At 61.5% G+C, this 18,936-nt stretch overlaps 1 protein-coding gene across 4 annotated transcripts in view; it reads left to right on the top strand.

Annotated features, from left to right (window-relative positions):
- The window catches only part of SREBF1 (sterol regulatory element binding transcription factor 1), a 22,157-nt gene extending 4,385 nt beyond the window's left edge, over positions 1 to 17,772 (top strand). The window contains exons 2-20 of one of the 4 annotated variants that reach the window (XM_039227394.1): positions 8,061 to 8,159; positions 9,598 to 10,029; positions 10,396 to 10,583; positions 10,667 to 10,804; positions 10,886 to 11,107; positions 11,774 to 11,888; positions 12,119 to 12,339; positions 12,595 to 12,796; positions 12,930 to 13,108; positions 13,371 to 13,632; positions 13,716 to 13,882; positions 14,071 to 14,239; positions 14,671 to 14,779; positions 15,074 to 15,183; positions 15,287 to 15,419; positions 15,607 to 15,772; positions 16,227 to 16,427; positions 16,517 to 16,625; positions 16,964 to 17,301. In XM_039227394.1, the coding sequence (XP_039083325.1) occupies positions 8,061 to 8,159; positions 9,598 to 10,029; positions 10,396 to 10,583; positions 10,667 to 10,804; positions 10,886 to 11,107; positions 11,774 to 11,888; positions 12,119 to 12,339; positions 12,595 to 12,796; positions 12,930 to 13,108; positions 13,371 to 13,632; positions 13,716 to 13,882; positions 14,071 to 14,239; positions 14,671 to 14,779; positions 15,074 to 15,183; positions 15,287 to 15,419; positions 15,607 to 15,772; positions 16,227 to 16,427; positions 16,517 to 16,625; positions 16,964 to 17,211 (3,470 nt within the window). In that variant the 3' untranslated portion in view covers positions 17,212 to 17,301. Of the gene's footprint in view, positions 1 to 8,060; positions 8,160 to 9,597; positions 10,030 to 10,395; positions 10,584 to 10,666; positions 10,805 to 10,885; positions 11,108 to 11,773; positions 11,889 to 12,118; positions 12,340 to 12,594; positions 12,797 to 12,929; positions 13,109 to 13,370; positions 13,633 to 13,715; positions 13,883 to 14,070; positions 14,240 to 14,670; positions 14,780 to 15,073; positions 15,184 to 15,286; positions 15,420 to 15,606; positions 15,773 to 16,226; positions 16,428 to 16,516; positions 16,627 to 16,963 lie in introns of all 4 variants that reach the window. The other 3 variants (XM_039227391.1, XM_039227392.1, XM_039227395.1) reach the window with 3 other exon arrangements.
- The last annotated feature ends 1,164 nt before the right edge of the window (positions 17,773 to 18,936 follow it).

Here is an 18,936-nt window from a genome sequence, read left to right as displayed (position 1 = left end):
GGGGGGGGGGGTTGGAACAAGGCATTGCTATGCTTGGGTGTATGTCAGAAGCTTCCCCTGGAAGATGACAACACTGATTGAGCGGCTGCTGTATCCCAGGCACCTAGTTGACCATTGGGTCCCCCGAAAACCCTAAGTGGGGAAGAGCTTCATCTTACAGATGCGTGGCTTGAGGCACACAGAGAGGTTAAGCGACTTGCCTGAGGTCACACAGCCAGAACCTGGCAGAGCCAGGATTCAGATTCAGGCTGTGGACTCCAAAGGCTGTGTTCTTAACTGCTGTGCTCCTGGGGGGGGGGGGGGGGGGGGGGGGGGGGGGGGGGGGGGGGGGGGGGGGGGGCGGGGATAGAACTGGGAACCCTGGAGGCTGCTCCATGTGGGGCTATGCTGGGGGCCTGGGAGTAAGTCAGAGAGGGGTCAGAGGCCACGCTGCCACCTCCCCCTCACAGCCCAGGCGGCCTTGAGTCATGAGACAGGACTGTCACCAGGGAGCCGGCCAAGGGCCTTGAGCTCCACCCACCCCCGCCCCCAGGCCTGTGACTGGTTTGGGGGCGGGGCTGCCAGCAGGAGCCCTTAGTCGAGTGGGTGAAGGCCTCGCGCCCCCCTCCCAGGACCTCCTCCCGGCTCTGTGCTTTGGGGGCCCTCATGGCACCGGGTGGAGGGACAGGGAGAGCAGTGCTGGGCGGTGCTTGGGGTTCTTGGTAAGCCCGTGGCAGGGCTCACTCCTCTGCTGATTAGCTTCTCAGATCTTGCACACGCTTTTAGGCGCAGGAGAGGCAGGTGGAGATGGGTTTCCCGCAGGGACCCTGGGGGCTCTGGTTTCTCTGAAGCCTTAGGGGGCTCAGTTCATTCTCCCCCTCTGCCCGGATACCCTCACCTTCACTCTGTGTCGTGCTCCAGGAGTCCCCCAAGCCAGGGTGGCCTCCCTGGATCTCACCTCTGCACGCCCCAGGTCAGCACCAGCACCGGCGGTGTTTTCTGGCGCTCTGCTCTCAGGGCCGGGCCCCCTCAGGCTTCCTGAAGAAAGCACGGGAGCGCCTGCCTTCTCGGTCCCAGCCCGGGCCTGTCTGGCTGTTTCTGTGTGGAGAGAACACACGTTGGGGGCCATTCTGCACCCCCCGCCCCGCCTCTCCCCACGTTATGTCGTGCCTGGTTCTTTCCCCAATCCCACCAAGGGCAAATACAGCGCACGACCGCTTACTATTCAGCTCCCAGCTGCAGGTGCAGAACTCCTCGGTCCCCAATCCACCGTGGCTCCCCGGTGCCCCCCAGGATAATGTCCCTTTGTCTCAGCATGGCATCCCTGATCCGCAGGGCTTGCCAGACCTGTCTCTTCGGGGGATGGACAGAGGCATGCTGGGAGTGGGTTGAGGTGTCTGTGAGTCACCCCCTGTCCAACGGTCACCTCGCTGTGACGCAAGCACCCTGAGTGACCTGGTCAGCCCCCGGCAGGGGTCACCGCCAGGCAGAGGACTGGACTTTGTCTGAGCAACAGGTGCAGCTCAGCTGGGAATGGTGGCACTGGCCAGAGGAAGCGTCTCTGGCCTCATGTCCTGCCAGCCAGAGGCCCGGGATGTGCCCTGTGATCCCCAGGCCTGAGTGGGACGGTGTTCCCGTGAGTCCTATGTCCCGTGTGGCTACACGGAGAGGGTGGTGTGAGGGCGGCAGGAGAGCCTTAGAATCAGGTTTGGGGCTCCCAAAGGGGGATCTTTAAAAAAAAATTTTTAAATGTTTATTTTGAGAGAAAGAGCAAGTGAGCAGAAGCAGGGAAGGGACAGAGAAAGAGCTAGAAAGAGAATCCCAAGCAGCCTCCGTCCCGTCAGCGCAGAGCCCAACACAGGGCTTGAACTCACAAACCAGGAGATCGTGATCTGAGCCGAAACCAAGAGTCAGACGCTTAACTGACTGAGGCCCCCAGGCGCCCCTGAAGGCGGGGATGGGGGGGTCTCTGAGGCCGGCTCCAGGTGTGTGGTGCCCGTGCTGAGTTTGGGAGGTGGCACACGGAGAGTCTGTGGCCTGGAAAGGCCCACCCCCACCTGGCACCCTGCTCACGCTCCCCCCGCTCCCCTGAGTGACGCCCCAGCTGTCTCCCATCAAGCCTGTCCCTCCCAGTCACATGCCAGGCCGACCCCTCCAGGGGCTTTGGGGTTCCCCTGCAACGCAGGGGTCTTCAGATTCAGCCCCTGCTGTGTGTGACCATGAACAAGTGGCTTAGGCTGTTTGGCCTTCAGATTTTCCTCAGGGCACTAGGAATAATGAGAGACACATCTTCTTGTGGGCGCCCATGTGGCTCCGTCAGTTGAGTGGTTGACTCTTGCTTTCAGCTCAGGTCATGATCCCAGGGGTCGTAGGATCGAGCCCCGTGTCGGGCTCCTCAGTACACGTGGGGCCTGCTTGAGATTCTTTTTCTCTTCCTTTGCCCCTGTTCCCTTCTCGCTCAATCTCTCTCTCTCCCATCCAAGTACTAACCAGGCCCGACCCTGCTTAGCTTCTGAGATCAGACGAGATCGGGCGCGTTCAGGGTGGTATGGCCGTAGACTCGCTCAATCTCTCTCTCTAGACAAACAAACAAACAAACAAACTGGGGTCCCTGGGTGGCTCAGTCGGTTAAGTGTCTGACTGTTGATTTCGGCTCAGGTTATGATCTTATGGTTCGTGAGTTCAAGCCCTGCATTGGGCTTTGCACTGGCAGTGCAGGGCCTGCTTTGAACCCTGTGTGCCCCCCCCACCCCTCCTCCCCCTTGCACGTGCGCTCTTTCTCTCTCTCTCAAAAGCAAACATAAAAAAAAAAAAAAAGCCCAGCATGTTGCCTTTAACCCTAACCAATATGTCCTCTTCAGGTTGAAAACAGACTGCAGGGGAAAAACAGAAAAGGGAGAACTAGATATTCAACACGACCATTTAGACAGGGGATGGTTGCTCAGCAGTAGGAGACTGTCCCCAAACTGCCACTGTCTCAGGCCCCCGGGTTGGTTTTCAGCTACCAAAATGATGAGAATGTGCCCCAAGCCTTCATATGACAAGATGTCTGAATTGGTGCCTCCCAGCGCCTGGTTTAGTGGGCATCTTCCAGGTCACGTTCAGGGTCACTTGGTGCGTGCGCTTGGGAGCTAGTGTGTGGAGTGAGTGACACAGAGGAGGGAAGCATCTGAGAAGGTGACGTCGGGGTGAGTTTTGAAAGAGGAGCAGGAGTTTGCTCGGGAGGCAAAGGCTAGTGGGAAGGACATTCCTGGCAGAGGGCACAGCCTGGGCGAATGCACGGGAGCACTGAACAGCGTGGTGTGTCTGGAAAGCAGACAGGGAAAGCGAGGCAGGGTGAGAGCCTGTGAATGGAGACCTGCAGTGGGGTGGTGGCTGGCTGGCTGACAACCCCTGACTCCGGTCCCCTCTGCGCCCAGCCCTGTGCTGAGTGATGCCAGGGTTCGGGCCCTCCCAGCCGCTAACGGTGGTCAGGAGGGCTTCCGGGAAGGGGCAGCGCCAGAGCTGAGCCTTACGGAGCCTCGCGCTGCCTCCTCTTCTGTTCTTGCTCACCACACAGCCCCCCCGACCGGGGTTCAAGTGCCGCCCACAGGTTGGGGCCGAGCCGGCCGGAGCCGCCAGGTGTGTGGGCTCGGGGTTGGCGGGCCTGCGCTTGAGCCCCAGACTCTGTCCTTGGCAGTGGCGGGCGCTGGGACACACGGCCCCTCTCTGAGCCTTAGTTTCCTGGACCGCCTCGAGGGCCCCTGCCCGGGTACAATGGCGCTGCGGCCAGGGGCCCGTCCTCTTCCAGAAAGAGCCAGCGCCCATTTGCACGCCTGGGCAGCCCCGAGTGCACAAAGGACAGTCTGTCCCAGTTGCATCCGTGACTGGCTGAGGACACGCAAACGTGCTGACCTGAGTCCTCAGGAGGATCCAGGAGGCTCCGGTGGGAGCAGCAGGGGTGAACGGCAGGCAGGGTGTAGCCCTGGCTTCCTGGAGTGGCCTGTCCCTGCCTGGTGCCCTTCATCAAGCAGGCAGAGGTGGAACGTTCCGGGGGTCCCCTAAGCCCTGTCCCGTGTCCTCTCCTGTGGTGGCGCAGCTGTATACCCGTCACTGTTCCTCACAGTTGTGTGCCTTTGTCGTCTGCATTGCACGGGACAGTGTGCAGATCCCTTTCCTGCCCACTTCCTGGGCAATCCGTGTCCTTGGCTCAGGCAACAGACAAAGTTATGTTGGATCCCAGCTCCTTGGCTGCCTCCCCGACCTCTGTCCCCTCTTTGCTCCCTTTATTCCAGCCACACTGGCCTCCTTGCTGTCTCAGCATCATCACCCCAAGCTTGCTTCTACCTCAGGGCCTTTGCACTTGCTGTTCCTTCTGCCAGGACGTTGTTCCTCCCTCCTGGCCTACTCCCTCATTTCATCCAGGCCTCTACTCAGATGTTACCTCCTCAGAGAGGCTTGCTCATCGCATCTGGAGTGGCCCCTCACACTCCCTTTACACGGCCTCTGTTTCTTCATGGTGCCCATCACCATCTGCACCCTCAGTTGCTCCGTGTATTTGCAGACTGGTTGGTCCCTGGAACGTAAGGTTCACGAGGGAAGGTCTTTATGCTCTGTCCCTGTACCCCCGGGCCTGGCAAAGGCCTCACACACAGTACACACTTAAGAAAGGGCAGTAGACCCTGTTTGACAGACAAATCTGGGCTTCGTGGACCAGGCCGCGCGAGGGAGGTGGTGCGCTCCCTATCTTAAGAGGCTTGCGAACAGAGCTCATTTGGGGTTCAAGGCCTCACGAAGGTTGGATGGGCTGGAGGCTCCTAAGATGCTCAGAGCTGGGCTCCTGCCAGTTTGTGGTATTGGGCCCCCCCAAGATTTCGGTCATGGCCTCGCACAATAAACAGGCCAGAGAATAAAAGGCTGCCCCACCTCTGCCTTCCAAAGGAGGTTTAAAGGTAGAACCGGCAAAGGAGAGGGGCTCAGGTTTCCTGTTGGGCCCCAATACAGTCAGGGCCGGACTGGAGAAAGGAGAGGAAAAGGGAGGAATCCAGGCTTGGGAAGGAGGTGAGGAAGGAGAAAGATTGGAGGGGGTGCGAGACGGGCCCAGTGGGGCTCAGAGTCTATGCCTTCCCTTCTTCCCTGTGTTCAAGGAGTACCCACAGGAGCCACACGGGCCTCTGGACCTTCCGAGGCTCTCTATGCTGGAAGCCCCGTGTTCAGCTTGCTGGGGAACGGTCCACCAGTCGGGACCCATAGCCCGCTGTCTGGGGCCTGCTGTCCTGGCTCCCAGGGCTGGGAGGGCGTGTCTCTCTCGCCTCACCCTAGTCCCGGCCCGATTTCCTCCCTGTAACACCATCTCCATTAAATGGTCATGGAGCTCTGACTTGAATGTTGCAAGTAATGGGCAACTCACTACCTGTCTTTAGTTGAAAACCGTTTCATTTGCTGCAGAGGGACTAACCTTTATTGAGATCTTGCTGAATGCTGGGTGCTTCATACCCTTGGTCTCTTATTTTTTTTTCTTTTCTTTTTTTTTTTTTTTTTTAGTGAACCCACAGTGTCATAGTAGTTTCAGGTGTAAAATATAGCGATTCAGCAATTCCTGCGTTACTCAGTGTGCATCATGCTAAGTGTGCCCTTAATCCCCGTCATGGACTATGGCTGTCCTCCATCCCCACCCCCATCCCCTCTGTAACCACCAGTTGTCTTTAGTTAAGAATCTGTTTCTCGCTTTTGTCTTTTTTGTCTTTGGTTTTTTTAAAGTCCACATATGAGTGTAATCGTATGGTATTTGTTTTGCTCACACTGACTAACTTCACTTGAAGTCATACTCTCTGATTCCAGCCACATTATTGCAAATGGCAATAGTTCATTCTTGTTCATGGCCGAGTGATATTCCATTGCACATATTTATTTTTCTTTATCTGTTCAGCTATTGATGGGCACTTGGGCTGCTTCCATAATTTGGCTCTTGTAAATACTGCTGCGGTAAATCCACTCACTCTTCTAGACCCCATCCCTGTCACCTCTGGAGACGAGGGGGGGAGCCTCAGAGAAGGGGAGCCAGCTGCTTGGGATTACATGGCAAGTGAGTTGTAGAGGGAAGGTCTGCCCCTTGGCGGTAGGAAGGAAGAGGAGCTTGCTCTCAAATTTCCCCCCAGTCTCAGCTCTGGTACCCAGCTTCTGCAGGAATAGGCTGGCCCCCTCATATGCCACCGGGTGCCTGGTGACACACAGGCCCTGTTTCCCACTGCATCTTAGCGTAGACTGTGTCCTCTGCCCCATGGCCAGCCACCCAACCCTCACTTCACCCCCTCCAGGAGCCTTTCCTGACTCCTGCTACCCTCAGGGGTCATTCATTGGGTGACGATTCTCCCTCCTACCTCCTCAGGGTGGAATGGAGGCACAGCACAAAGATGTGAGAAACGGAAAACAAAAAGGCAAGAAAATGTGGAGGGGGAAGGGAAGGATGAGACAGGAAGTGGGTGGCCCATGCCAGACACCCTCATGGCTGTCTCTGGCCCTGCCCTGCCAAGTCTCAGACCAGTATTTACTTGTCGGCCCTGCCACAGTCTGGGCTCAAAAACTGGCGAACACGGTGAGGAAGAACAGGGCCGTGAGGGTCTGCTTTTGAAACTTATGCGGGGAATTCAGGCCTCGGAGTCTAACCTGTCTTCACTTACTCGGATGAGGTCAGAGTCTCTGCAATAGCAATGCTTTGTCTTGCTTTTCCGTGGGGTGAGAGAGGGTGTGAACACCCACAAGCCAAGGAGAGAGGAAGGTGGAGGTGCTAGAGGAGAATCTCCTTATCCTTGGCACCCCTTCCAAAGCCGTAGAAAGATCTAGAAAGATTGGGAAGTGGAGTGTGTGAGGGAGGAGAGGCTGAGTTTCCTTGTTTATAGGCTGGTGGAGAGGGAGAGAGATCGGGGCCAGGAGGGACTCCAGGCCTGAGCACGGTGCCTGTCTGCCCAGGCTTCAGCCACCCTCCAAGGCAGCAGGGGACAGAGACCGAGGAGGGGCAAGCGTGTGCTTCAGTTGAAGGCTAGGCCAGGACTTGCTGGTTGTCTGTTTGGCCACAAAAGCTCAAACTGGCAACCTGGGCAGCTGGCCAGGCTCTGTTCATTTGTATGTGTGTCGAACTTTGACCTTACCCAGAAGGGGAGGCTGTCCTAGGTACCTTCTCAAAAGACCCCCAGAGCCTGTCACCCCTGCCTTCCTTACCTTCTGTCCCAGGGATGGGCTGCCTCTTGGCCTTCTAGGACCCTACAGTGAATAAGTGAGTCAGGCTATACCTGGCGATTGCTGGGGGCCTGTGAGAACTTGGGGGCCAGGGCAAACTCCTTCCCTCCACCCCAAACCCAGATTTCTCTGCAAAAGGACATCTGTCCAGAGAGACATAGGACTCAGGTTCAAGTGTTACCTGAATGAGTAATTTGGGATAAGGGTCTTCCTTTCTCACTCTGGGCCTCAGTTTCCTGGCCCTGGTCAGTTATTAGGCATCCATGTGCGGGGAAGGGGGGTGGGGGGCTGGGAATGGCCCCAGGAAGGGGAGGTCCCCGCACCTAAGACGAGGCAGCCCCTGGCCTTAAATCAGCGCTTCTTGGTACTGAGCGCAGCACCCATTTTCTCCTTCACTTTTCCCATTCGAGGCCAGGAAGATGTGATTGTCCTATTGTCTAGAGAAGTAAACTGAGGCCTAGGGGTGGGGACCCGCCCGGAGTGTCGGCGATTTCGAAAGAGTGTTGGGGTATCCCTGCCAGGGACCTCCCGGCCGAGGCCACTCCGCGACACTTCGTGGATGTGGTTGGAGCTGGGGGCTTATGGGGACCGGTGACCGCCAGTAACCCCGGCGGGTGTCGGCGCCGAATGGGTTAAGGGGCCTCGCCCGCGAGTAACCCCGGCCCCATTCAGTGCCGCGGGGTGAAACTAGAGCCCTAGCCGCCGTCGGGGGTGGGGCGGGGGCAGGGGCGGGGCCCTAGTGAGGCAGTGGCGCAGCCGCTGATTGGCCGCGCGCGCTCACCCCATGCCCGGCCCGCGGCCCGGGAGGCGGGGCCGGCGGGGGCGGGGCGCTCGCTGGGTTTTAAAGCGCGGCGGAGCCCCGACAGGTGAAGTCTGCGCCGCGCGGAGACCGGCAGGCCAGCCGGCGGGGCGCCCCGAAGGGGCGGCGGGCGCGAGTCGCGGAGCCATGGATTGCACGTTCGAAGGTATTTTTTTGGAGGACCCCCTCCCACCCCTTTATCACAGAGCCTCCACCTCCGCTGCGGGTTCACCGCCCCTGGTTTCCTCAGAGGGGGGCGTGTGTGTGCCGTGGCGGTGGAACTCCCAATAGGAAGAGCCAGTTCCTGCGGGGGCAGAGTGCAGTTCCCGGCTCTCACTGGAGTTGGTGGGCCACCCCCCTCCCCGTTTGTTACCCTCACCCAGGCGTTTGGAGCGAGAGGGGGGCTTTCCCACGTCCTCCAGGGAGGAGGCCTGCTGTCCCGTCTCCCAGCGCTCCCCCCCCCTCCCACGCCCGTGAGCCAAATCCCGGATCCCAGCCCTGGATTCAGTTTTTCTTTCAGGGCCTCAGTTTCCCCATCTGGCAGAGGGGCTCATGAGGTCTGGGGTGAGGGATGGAAAGCCCCGCAAGTGAAAACACTGTGTGCGTTGCCCACCTGCACGGACCCCCGCCGGCCCCCGGGGTGTTTCCATTGGAGGCGCTGGGGAGACTGAGCCTGGCACCCCACGCTATAGCCATAAGGAGGTCCCCTCCTGCAGGAACTTCCCTGCCAGGACACCTGTCGGTAAGAAGGAGGCAGGCAGCAGCGAGTCCCACTGTGGGCCAGCTTCCTGTCCTGCCATGAGGGGCTTCATCTTTTTTGTTGCATGGACGGGGGAAACTGAGGCCCCGCGAGAGGAGGCTGTTGGCCCAGGCCAGTAGGGTGAGCGGGCCAGGAGCTGAGGCTGGGGGCCCGTGGGGGTCCTGCAGCGCACTTTAACCCAGTGGGTGGCTGCCCCTGCTGGGCTAGAGGGCCCCAGCACAACACAGCCAGGCAGCTAGTCGAAGGCCAGCTGGGGGAGAGGCTGGGGCATGTGGCCGGGAGTGTGTCCCAGTCTGTGCGAGGAGGGAGTCAGGACAGAGCATTTGCTTTTATGGAGGGGAAACTGAAGCCTCCAGTGGCCTGGTCCCGAGGCTGCTTGGCTGCAGAGTTGGTCTGGGCTTGTGCCCAGAACATGCAGGGACACACTGGTTGGCACACATGTGGCCGGCAGCTGGCTCAGCCCCAAGCCTCGGTCTGTTCCACGGAGGAATGGGCTGGTGATGGCAGCTCTGAAGCCCGCGGTCCTGGGCCTAGAAAACCCCAGTGGTGCCTCAGCGTAGGTGTGGGGCAAGTTCACGGGCCTCGTGGGACCGGGTCCCTGTAGGGCTCTGACCTCGCAAGGGCTGTTGGAGACACACGAGGCACCAAGCATTGCTCCAGGTGTCACAGGTGCCCAGGCAGTGGCTGTGTGTCAGGGAGCACGGGCTCATGTGGGTGGCTTTCTGTTTCTGCATGGTTGCCCCACATGCACAGCTGTGTGGACAAGAGGTGTGAAATGTGCGATGCCCCGTACAGGGCCCCCCCTGCCCTACTGTCACTGACACAGCTTCTCTCCTTTCTCCAGACATGCTTCAGCTCATCAACAACCAAGACAGCGACTTCCCGGGACTGTTCGACCCACCCTATGCAGGGGGAAGGGCAGGGGGCACAGACCCCGCCAGTCCTGAGGCCAGCTCGCCGGGCAGCCTGTCCCCACCTCCTGCCGCCATGAGCTCCCCACTCGAAGGCTTCCTGGGGGGACCCAAGGCGACGCCTCCACCCTTGTCCCCTCCCCAGCCTGCACCCACCTCACTGAAGATGTACCCATCTGTGCCTGCCTTCTCCCCTGGGCCTGGTATCAAGGAGGAGCCAATGCCGCTGACTGTCCTGCAGCCCCCAGCCCCGCAGCCCCTGCCCGGATCCCTCTTGCCCCAGAGCTTTCTGGCCCCGGCCGCTCCACAGTTCACCCCTGCCCCCGTGTTGGGCTGTCCCAGCCCCACTGGGGGCTTCTCCACAGGTAAGGGAGCGTGTTGGGGGAGGGGACAGCAGGAGCACAGACAGGGAGGTCTGCTGCCATCTCAGCAGAGGAGTTGGCAGACTTTAGAAATTGGGCCTCTGACACCCCGTTACTAGCAGTGCTTGCATCCTTGCCATTGTTGGGTGAAGCGGGGGTGTCCCCATCCACGCCGCCCTGCCAGAGACAGATGCCCGGCAGGGAAGCTAGTACATTTGTGCTAGAGCCGCGGGCACGGGTTGCCCCCATAGGAAACAGGCCCCAGGGATGATGACTCATCCAAGGTCACAGGGTGATAGGGCCCTGAGAGGTAGGTTGAAAGTGGCTCAGGGCAGCCTGTGCCCGCAGCCCCAGCCTTTATCTCTGCAGGGACCCCTCCAGGGAACACCCCGCAGCCGCCGCTGGGCCTGCCGCTGGCTTCCCTGCCAGGGGTCCCGCCCGTCTCCTTGCACACCCAGGTCCAGAATGCGCCCCCCCAGCAGCTGTTGACAGCCACGGCCACCCCCACGGCTGCCCCTGGGACAACCACCGTGACCTCGCAGATCCAGCAGGTCCCGGTGAGGAGGGCCGGCCGGGTGTCAGGGCGGTGGCAGCCCCTGGTCCTACTGCCCGCTCTTGGCTGAGACGTCCCCTCTCCCAGGTCCTGCTGCAGCCCCACTTCATCAAGGCGGACTCTCTGTTCCTGACGACCATGAAGACAGACGTGGCAGCCACCGTGAAGGCGGCGGGTATCAGCTCCCTGGCCCCTGGCACAGCTGTGCAGACAGGGTCCTTGCAGGTGGGTGTTACGGGCGGGGCAGGAGGTCAAGGGGTCTGCGCATGTGCATGACTAGCTGGTGACCCGTACCCGGCCCTTTAGACCCTGGTGAGTGGAGGAACCATCCTGGCTACAGTGCCGCTGGTCATGGACACCGAGAAGCTGCCGATCAACCGGCTGGCAGCCGGCGGCAAGGCGCCCGTCTCGGCCCAGAGCCGTGGTGAGAAGCGCACTGCCCACAACGCGATTGAGAAACGCTACCGCTCCTCCATCAACGACAAAATCGTTGAGCTCAAGGACCTGGTGGTGGGCACTGAGGCGAAGGTATGGGCGGCGGCTTTCAGAGGCGCCCTCTGGGGTGACCCTGGGGAAGGAGGCGAGTGTAAGAAGAAGAAGGATTGGGCCTGAGCCTGGGCCGTGGGCTTTAGCCCCCTTGGGCCTGGCCAGTGCCAGTGATTCAGCTGTACTTCATGGAGTCTCCACTGTTGCCAGGGGCTAATCTAGGTACTGGGGACACGGCCGTGAACAGACAGACAAAAATCCTGCTGTCCAGGAACACGTTCTAGGAGGGCCGGTGGGGGGAGTGACGAGAAACAGGATAAAGAAGCGTTAGAGCACGCCAGATGGGGATAAGTGGTTTGGAGGAAAATAAAGGAGGAAGAGGGATGGTGAGAGTGGCACATCTAAACCACCTCACAAAGGTGACATTACATAAGCAAAGACCTAAAGAAAGGGAGGGAGTGAGGCATGAAAATGGCAATAATAATCATAGCAGTTAGCCAGATACTGTTGTGTGCGTTTTACGAATCAGGCCTTGCGCCCGTCCTGGGAGTTAGGTTCTACTAGGAGAAGAGCATTCCATGTAGAGGGAACAGCAAGTGCAAAGGTTCTGAGGCAGCAGTGTTGTAAAGCAGCACCACCCACCTCGCTCAGGTGCCTACTTGCCGGGCCTGACCGACCCCCGTGCTGTCTCTCTCCTACGCCCTGCAGCTGAATAAGTCTGCTGTCTTGCGCAAGGCCATCGATTACATCCGCTTCCTGCAACAGAGCAACCAGAAGCTCAAGCAGGAGAACCTGAGTCTGCGCACGGCTGCCCACAAAAGCAGTGAGTCCTGGCCTCACCCTTCCCTGGCTCTGCCCACCTCCCCCACCCCTGCTGCACCCCTGCGCGTCCCTTAAGCTCTAACCCTATAAGGGCTCTTAGCCCCTCCATTGGCCCCAACTTGGCCGTCAAGAGCTGGGCAGCCTCCTGGGTGCCCTCTGCACAGGGCCCCGGGCTGGCTTGGAGCGGGCACCCAGCCTTCGCGCCCAGCCCTGCTCCTTTCTGGCCTGCAGAGTGTCTGAAGGATCTGGTGGCGGCCTGTGCCAGTACGGGCAGCACAGACGTGCCCATGGAGTGTGTGAAGCATGAGGTGCTGGACACACTGAGCCCGCCGCCCTCGGACGCCGGCTCGCCCTCTCAGAACAGCCCCTTGTCCCTTGGCGGCAGGAGTGGTGGCAGTGGTGGCAGTGGCAGTGACTCGGAGCCCGACAGCCCAGTCTTTGAGGACAGCCAGGTTGGCTCCTGCCATCTTTCCCCCTTGCCTGTCTCTCCGTGTTAACATCTGAGCCCTGAGACTAGGTTAGGAAGAGGCCCCTAACATATCCCACCTCCCATTTTATAGACAGAAAAACTGAGACCTTTAGCCGTGTGGGGTCGCATGGTAAGGCTGGGTGGAGTGCTGATCCCTCCTTCCCTGTCCCATCCTCTCTGCGACACTCCTGCTCCCGCTCTGCCCTCACTGACACCCCCACCCCCACCCCCACCCCAGGTGAAGCCAGATCAGCTGCTGTCCCCTCACAGCCAGGGCATGCTGGACCGTTCCCGCCTGGCCCTGTGCACGCTGGTCTTCCTCTGTCTCTCCTGCAACCCCTTGGCCTCCCTGCTGGGCACGCGGGGTCTCCCCAGCCCCTCGGATGGCAGCGGCACCTACCACGGTCCTGGGCGCAGCACGCTGGGTACTGAGGGCCGAGGTAGGATGGGCTGGCGTGGGGATCTTGGGGAGAGAGGTGGGAAGAGACACTCGGGGGTATAGGCCTTGGCCCGTGGAGCTGCTGGGGTCTGGATTTCCAGGGCCATGTCTCCCCCACTCCTGTCTGCCCCCAGACAGCCCTGGCTGGGCCCCGTGGCTGCTGCCCCCGCTGGTCTGGCTGACCAACGGGCTGCTGGTGCTGGCCTCCTTGGCGCTCCTCTTCATCTACGGCGAGCCAGTCACACGGCCCCACTCAGGCCCCGCCGTGCACTTCTGGAGGCATCGCAAGCAGGCCGACCTGGACCTGGCCCGGGTAAGGGGCCGGGCGTGCAGGTGGGGGTGGGGCACAGGGCGGGGCCGGGACCTGGGCAGCGCTGGGTGCCGCCCCTCTTCCCTTCCCTGTCCTGGTGAATGGGCTCGTCCTCCCCACCCGTCTAGCCCTCAGACTCCCACGGAGCGGGGGACACTAGGGCCGCGGTGGGGGCCCCAAGGTGGCAGGATCCTTGGACAGGAGAGGCGGGCGTGCTCAGATTCCCTGACACCCGTTTTCTCACCCGGCAAACCCTCACCCCCAGGGCGACTTTGCCCAGGCCGCCCAGCAGCTGTGGCTGGCTTTGCGGGCGCTGGGCCGCCCACTGCCCACCTCCCACCTGGACCTGGCCTGTAGCCTGCTCTGGAACGTCATCCGCCACCTGCTGCAGCGCCTGTGGGTGGGCCGCTGGCTGGCCAGCCGCGCGGGGGGCCTGCAGAGGGACTGTGCCCTGCAGGCGGATGCCCGCACCAGCGCCCGAGACGCCGCGCTCGCCTACCACAAGCTGCACCAGCTGCACACCATGGGTATGAAGGGTGGGGCGCCGGGCCTGAGGGGCTCCCGCCGCCCCTGCACCGCACCCCTGCCTCATGTCCCGCCTGTTTCTCAGGAAAGTACACGGGAGGGCACCTGGCCGCCACCAACCTGGCGCTGAGTGCCCTGAACCTGGCCGAGTGCGCGGGCGATGCCGTGTCCCTGGCCACACTGGCTGAGATCTATGTGGCTGCTGCGCTGAGGGTCAAGACCAGTCTCCCGAGGGCTTTGCATTTTCTGACAGTGAGTGGGTGGCGGGCTGGTGGGGACGGGGTGGAGGGCCTGTCTCTGAGGCTCTGACCAGGGGCTGCACAGGAGTGGGCGGTCTGTTGTGCGTGGGCTCCAGGCCCAGCTGGGGTACGGGCTGAGGTCTGGGTTTGAGTCCCTGTCTGGGTCCAGTGTGACAGCCCAGCTCCCCTCCCCCCCCGCAGCGCTTCTTCCTGAGTAGCGCCCGCCAGGCCTGCCTGGCCCAGAGTGGCTCAGTGCCTCCTGCCATGCAGTGGCTGTGCCACCCTGTGGGCCACCGTTTCTTCGTGGATGGGGACTGGGCCGTGTGCAGTGCCCCGAGGGAGAGCCTGTACAGCTTGGCCGGCAACCCAGGTGCTGTCTCGCTCCTGTGCCCGCCCCCTGTCCTCCCACCCCATCCTGTGTCCCCATGCCCGTGACGCCTCCCCGTCTGTTGGTGCCAGGGAGGCTGAAGGACCAGGAGGACTGGGCCTGTCTCGGCGGGGGCTCTTCAGGAGCAAAAAGGCAGACAGGGATTTGGGGGCAGGTGGGTGATTTCGGGGGTGATCCCGTGTAAGACCATCGTGCAGTAAGGAGATCAGCCAGAAGGGAACAGAGCTGATTAAGGTGCATTATTCCATAGATTGCACTGGCCAAGGTGGGTTATCCTCTCCAGGGACAGGTGGGGGGATTTATCCACCAACTTTTCCCTGCCCACCTGCACGCCCAGGAAAGAGCCCTTTTGGTGGGGAGAGGTGGATGTGGGGGCCCTTGCTCCCAGCCCGCTCACCCACTCCTCCCCACAGTGGACCCCTTGGCCCAGGTGACTCAGCTCTTCCGCGAACATCTCTTGGAGCGAGCCCTGAATTGTGTGGCTCAGCCCAGTCCCAGCCCTGGATCAGCTGATGGGGACAGGTGAGAGTCCCTATGCTCCCCTGCAGGCAGGCGCCCTCCACAGTGAAGTCTGGGAGTGGCTGTGTCTCAGGCCCTGTGTGGGTGGCCAGAGCTGGGCTGCTGTCCGCCCGCCAGGTGGCCCCCAGCTGCATCTCGGTTCCTCCCTGGGTCTGTTTCTGGACCAGCAGGGAACGATGGCCGCGTGGTAGAGCCAGGACATCAGGCTGTGCTCTGGTGGGAGGTGAGGAGGGCTGGGGCCTTCCCGGGACCCACCCCGCCACCTGTGCTGACTGCCAGTCCTCTCTTCCGATGCAGGGAATTCTCAGATGCTCTTGGGTATCTGCAGCTGCTCAACAGCTGTTCCGATGCTGCCGGGGCCCCAGCCTGCAGCTTCTCCATCAGCTCCAGCATGGCCGGCACCGTCGGTGAGCCCCTAGGCCCCCTCCCCATGACTCCTAGCCCAGCCTCAGATGCAGCGTGGCTGAGTTTCAGGGCACCTTCCCTCCCTCACACCCCTGCTCCCTACAGGCACAGACCCCGTGGCCAAGTGGTGGGCCTCACTGACTGCCGTGGTGACCCACTGGCTGCGGCGCGATGAGGAGGCGGCCGAGCGGCTGTACCCGCTGGTGGAACACCTGCCCCGTGCCCTGCAGGAGTCCGAGTGAGTCCAGGCCCACGTCTCCCGGCCCCCCCGGCACCTGCTGCTCCCCCCAGCCTTTGTTCTGTGCGGTTGGGGTCACCGCCACTGCCGCCCTTTCTTCCCCGTGAGGCCAGAGCCGGGGCGGCGGAGAACTTAGTGAGGGCCTGGTCCTGGTCTAACCGTCAGTCCTCTGCCTTGGCCCCAACAGGAGACCCCTGCCCAGGGCGGCTCTGCACTCCTTCAAGGCTGCCCGGGCCCTCCTGGGCCGCGGGAAGGCAGAGTCTGGTCCGGCCAGCCTCACCGTCTGTGAGAAGGCCAGTGGGTACCTGCAGGACAGCCTGGCCACCACACCGGCTGGCAGCCCCATTGACAAGGTGAGGGTTGGTGCCGGGGGCCTGGCAGGTCTGCGGGGGGCCGTCCCTGCCTCTCCATTCCCGGGATGTTCTTCCTTGGGTTGCAGAAGACGGTGGTGGGGTTAGCCCAGCAGCACAGGACTGGAGGCCCTGCTAGCCTTGCTTTTCTGGCTGAGGCTTGGGTCCCTGGCAGAGTGGGCCCCGCCCTCAGGTTCCCCACTGGCAGGACGAGGGTTGGGGGGGGTGGTCTGGCAGAGCCCTCTTTGGAGGCTGCCCCTGCGGCAGGTGGCAGGTGTGGGGGCCTGGAGAGGCGGGCGGCCCCGCGGTGCATTGCTGTTGCATTGCACGTGAGTGAGGCGGGTGCAGTGCCTCGGCAGTGCAGCCCGGAGCCGGCCCCTGGCACCGCGGGCCCCCACCCTTCCCCTCCGAGAGCCGGAGCCCCACCCGTGACCCCTGCCCTGCCCACCACCCCCAGGCCATGCAGCTGCTCCTGTGTGACTTGCTCCTTGTGGCACGAACTAGCCTGTGGCGGCGGCAACAGCCGCCCGCGCCCACCCAGGCTTCGCAGGGCCCGGGCACTGGGGCCCAGGCCTCTGCCCTCGAACTGCGCGGCTTCCAGCGGGACCTGAGCGGCCTGCGGCGCCTGGCACAGAGCTTCCGGCCCGCCATGCGGAGGGTGAGTGCCCACGGGGCCGCGAAGCAGCAGGTGCGGGGAGAGCGGGGGCCTGGCCTGAACCCCGACTCTCCCGGCCCCCTTGCGCCTAGGTGTTCCTACACGAAGCCACGGCCCGGCTAATGGCAGGGGCCAGCCCCACGCGGACACACCAGCTCCTGGACCGCAGTCTGAGGAGGAGGACGGGCCCCTGCGGCAAAGGTGAGAGGGGCCCTGCCCTGGCAGGGGGCGGGTCCCGGCCCCGCCAGGTGCGGTGCTGGATGCGGAGGGAGACTGTGCCAGAGAGGCGGGGACCAAGGGACTTCGTGGGGCTTGCCTGATGGCGATATCCTACCTGCCAAATGCACTGTGGGCCACCGTCCTCTGGGATAGGTGACCGTGCATCCCTGTCTGAGTCCGTGGTACGGGACAGGCCCTGGGGAGGGGTCTGAGGCTCCACGTGTGCGCCTTGAAGCCTGCGGAGTGGGCGGCCCGTGGGGGCTCTGCCCCCCCCCAGCGCGGACGTGGCCCCGCCCCTGACGCGCGTGCGGTGTGCGCAGGCGCGGCGGCGGCGGCGGCGGCGGCGGCGGAGCTGGAGCCGCGGCCCACGCGGAGGGAGCACGCCGAGGCCTTGTTGCTGGCCTCCTGCTACCTGCCGCCGGGCTTCCTGTCGGCGCCGGGGCAGCGTGTGGGCATGCTGGCCGAGGCGGCGCGCACGCTTGAGAAGCTCGGCGATCGCCGTCTGCTGCACGACTGCCAGCAGATGCTCATGCGCCTGGGCGGCGGGACCACCGTCACCTCCAGCTAGACCCCCGCCGGCGGCCCCAGCGCCCCGGTATCCTTTGGCCCGTGTGCCGGGCCGGAGCCTCGACGGCCAAAGGCAGCGCCAGAGACCCGGTGTCTACATGGCCCACCCACGGACTGCACTGCCTCCTGGGGGGATGGGAGGCACTCGGGCTCTTGCTGCCTCTTGACCTGGGAGGCCAGAGAGGGCCACCCCACACCCCCCTACTGCGTCCGAACCCGAGGAGCGGCGGCCAGCGCGGTGCTGACCTCTGGTGGCCGATCAGGGAGTTGCAGGGGCCTGGGCGGCCCAGGTCCCTCCTGGCTCTGCAGGCACCCGGTGGCTTTTCCCTCTCCTGTCTCAGAGAGGCACAGTTCCCTGAGCTGAGGCGGGCCGGTTTGGCTTTCCCAGCTAGCATGGGGGCCCTGCTCCAAGGCGCCTCTCTGCCTTCTGGAGAGACTTGTACATAGTGTAGATCGGGCGCACCGGCCTCTGAGGCTCAAGTGTTAACTTTGTCTTTTTGCAAACTTTATTTTCATAGGTGAGAAGTTTTGTACAGAGAATAAAAAATGAAATTATTTATAATCCGGGTTCTGTTCTTCTGGGTCAGAAGGTGTGTGCTTTAGCTGAGAGAATAGCCGATCAGAGGGGGTCCTTTGGGTCTCCCCTCTTCCCCAGGCAGAGGTTTCCCGCTCTTATCTGCCACAAGGGACCGAAGTTTTCCCTTCGATGTGGGAGGCCTGTTGGTATGACCTCCCGGTGACCTGGATTCCACCAATTTATGTACCATTTATGTGCCACACCTTTGGACTCTCTCAACCCTTAATTTAACTTAAGGGCTGTTTCAGTCTCAGCTGCTCCTTCCCGCCTCGTTTCCACCCCTATCAGCTCTGGGGTGACTTGAGAGGACTCCGTGTCCTTAAGGACCTACCGTGATAGGAAGTACAGACTGGCGTCCCTATTTGGGGTGTGCGGTGCCCCCCCCCCATTTCTCTGTCTCTAGCGCTTGGGGGAGTCTTGCCACCCCATTGCAACCCGAGGCCCCCAGGCCGCGTGCAGTGTGTTCTGTTCCCAGCAGAACCCCAGAATCCTTGCCGTGTCCTCCGTTTGTGCCCCACTGAGCCTCCTTCTCCATTCCCCCCCACCCCCCAAGCCTGGCCCCTCTTCCAGCGGAATCTGGTTAGAATCCACGGGCTGCAGACTTCCAAAACAATCGTTGTATCTTTATTGACTTTTTTTTTTTCTGAATGCAATGACTGTTTTTTACTCTTAAGGAAAATAAACATCTTTTAGAAACAGCTCGATACACACAATCTTCAGTGTGAAGCAATATACTAATAAGAACACTAGTCGTCTTAACATTTACAGTCTTCATATATATTATATATATGTATATGTATACATATATATACACTATGTAACGAGGCCAGATATAATACACACGTTACCATTTTACAGTTATATGTACAGGAAGTTGCTAGTGCGGCCCCAGTCTGGGGGCTGCGTTAGGCCTATCGAAGCGTGGACAGAGCTGAGGACACGGACGGACAGGCGGACGGACTGGCAGGGACTGGCTTGGGCCGGTGGTGGCTGCGTGGGGAAGGGGGACATCGCTGTAGCCCCCTTCCCTGCGAGGGCCCCGTGCTGAGGGACGCACGGCGGCGGCGACACACGGGAGAAGCGAGCATGTTCCCAACATATATACATTCTATGTAACATATATATAGAGGGGTACACAGGTTTGTACAC

Source organism: Hyaena hyaena, unplaced genomic scaffold (genome assembly GCF_003009895.1).
Source record: "Hyaena hyaena isolate Hyena2069 unplaced genomic scaffold, ASM300989v1 scaffold_27, whole genome shotgun sequence".
Lineage (NCBI taxonomy): Eukaryota > Metazoa > Chordata > Mammalia > Carnivora > Hyaenidae > Hyaena > Hyaena hyaena.
The sequence above is the reverse complement of the archived record's forward strand: the minus strand, read 5'-3'. Positions and strand labels throughout refer to the sequence as shown.